General features: G+C 58.3%; 1 protein-coding gene across 1 annotated transcript in view; it reads left to right on the top strand.

Annotated features, from left to right (window-relative positions):
• TNN (tenascin N) overlaps window positions 1-1,852 on the top strand; it is a 58,232-nt gene that overhangs the window by 45,139 nt on the left and 11,241 nt on the right. The window contains exons 11-13 of the mRNA XM_023531230.1: window positions 155-285; window positions 1,227-1,359; window positions 1,680-1,831. Of these exons, the coding sequence (XP_023386998.1) occupies window positions 155-285; window positions 1,227-1,359; window positions 1,680-1,831 (416 nt within the window). The remainder of the gene's footprint in view (window positions 1-154; window positions 286-1,226; window positions 1,360-1,679; window positions 1,832-1,852) is intronic.

Below are 1,852 nucleotides of genomic sequence, written 5' to 3'. Positions count from 1 at the left end.
ATGCGTTTGGAAACGGTGGTCGTGCAGGGGAAGAACGGAGCCAAAGGAAGAGAAACGGCAGGATGTGTAGGGAGGAGGTGGGAGCTGACTCTTCAAAAATGGCCTCAGCTCAGTTGTACCTGGTAATCACATTCACCTGACTTTTGACATACAGACCTCGACCCACCCAGAGACTTCCGTCCGTCTGCCGTGACACAGTCGGGCGGGGTTCTGACCTGGACGCGCCCCTCTGCTCAGATCGATGGCTACATTCTGACCTACCGGCTCCCAGATGGCACCGCTCAGGTACCGGACGCTCCTCGTCTGTTCTCGCGGTGCCCGTGCCCGGCCCCCGGATGACGCAGGCCAGCCAGCTCAGTTGCTGGTCATGGCAGCCGCCGATCCGTGAGCTGACCCCATCGATCATCTGCTGTGTGCAGGGGACAGCGCTAAACACAACCGTTTGTGAGCACCGTAGTCCCCTGCCACAGAACTGACCTTGGGGCCTGCTCCTACCGACCGCTGAGTCCTTGCCGGCCACACGTCGGCCCCATGTTATCTTGTTTATTTTTAACTCCCCCAATAAACATTAGCTCCATGAGAAGAGGGACTTTTTACCTGTTTTGTTGATCACTGTAGTGAAAGTGCTTAGAACCTGGCACATGGTAGGTGCTCAAAAAAGATTTAGTGAATTGATTGGTTAACCCTTATTTCAAGGGTTATACCTCCCACATGGAATCTCGAGGCCAATTTTTAAAACTTGTCCCTTAATAATGGAAAATTATTATTCTCTCTCCTTGGCAAGGAAGCAGGAGGGAGGAAGGGGAAAGGAAGGGCACTGACGTACTCAGTAGCTCAGTCAGTGCTCAGGACAGCCCCTAGCGGAAACGGGACAGGAAGTTTATTGCAAGCCCAGCTCTCTTCCTGCCTCAGTTCCCCTGTTAACTTCTCAGCCTGGCGTTGTGTCCCAGCGAGGTCAGAGGTCCCAGGAGACCTGGCAGGTGCCCCTCCAGCAGTGCCGCCTGCTGCTGGCTCTGGCCGGTGCTCCCAGCAGTGCTCAGTCTCCAAAGCGTGGCCCTCGGGAGGAGCGGCTGGGCCCGCTGGGGTCCTGGGCTGCCACTGAGTCCTCAAAGAGACCGAACACCGCGCTGCAGAGAGCCTCAGCCATCAGCACCGGGGAACGCGCTGGCACCGGGGACCTGGGGTGATAAACCGAATGTCTACCTCCTGTCCCCTCTGTTTGGTAGGAGGTGCAGCTCGGACGAGGCGACCAGCGGTTTGAGCTGCAAGGCCTTGAGCAGGGCGCCACCTACCCTGTGTCCTTGGTGGCCGTTCAGGGTGACCGCCGGAGCAGGAGCGTGTCCACCACCCTTTCCACAGGTAACGTGGACCGCGGCACGTGGACCGGGAATGGCTGCAGGGCTACGGCTTCCTGCAGGCGCGGGGAGCTGGACATGGGGCAGGGCGGAGGGCAGCTGCTTCGGGGGAGGGAGTGACGTGAACTTGACCTTATTCGGAGGGTTCGGTGAGAATAAAGCAAGTGAGAAAAAGAAGAAGTGAGTGAAGAGCTGGATGGAGCGAGGCGGGAGGAAGTTATGAATAATCCTGCACAAAATACATTAGCTTAAAATAGGGGGCCAGCCCGCTGCCCTCCCCCCAGCCCTCTTCTTAACGATGCTGTCCCTCTGCTCGGCTGCCAGCTGGTGCCCGTTTCCCACACCCTTCGGACTGCAGTCAAGTTCAGCAGAACAGCAATGTCGCCAGCGGCCTGTACACCATCTACCTGCACGGCGACGCCGGCCGGCCCCTGCAGGTGTACTGTGACATGGACACGGACGGAGGCGGCTGGATTGTGAGTCAGCAGAGCCCGGGA

This window comes from Pteropus vampyrus, unplaced genomic scaffold (assembly GCF_000151845.1).
Source record: "Pteropus vampyrus isolate Shadow unplaced genomic scaffold, Pvam_2.0 Scaffold65, whole genome shotgun sequence".
Lineage (NCBI taxonomy): Eukaryota > Metazoa > Chordata > Mammalia > Chiroptera > Pteropodidae > Pteropus > Pteropus vampyrus.
This window is presented reverse-complemented; position numbering and strand designations above follow the sequence as displayed.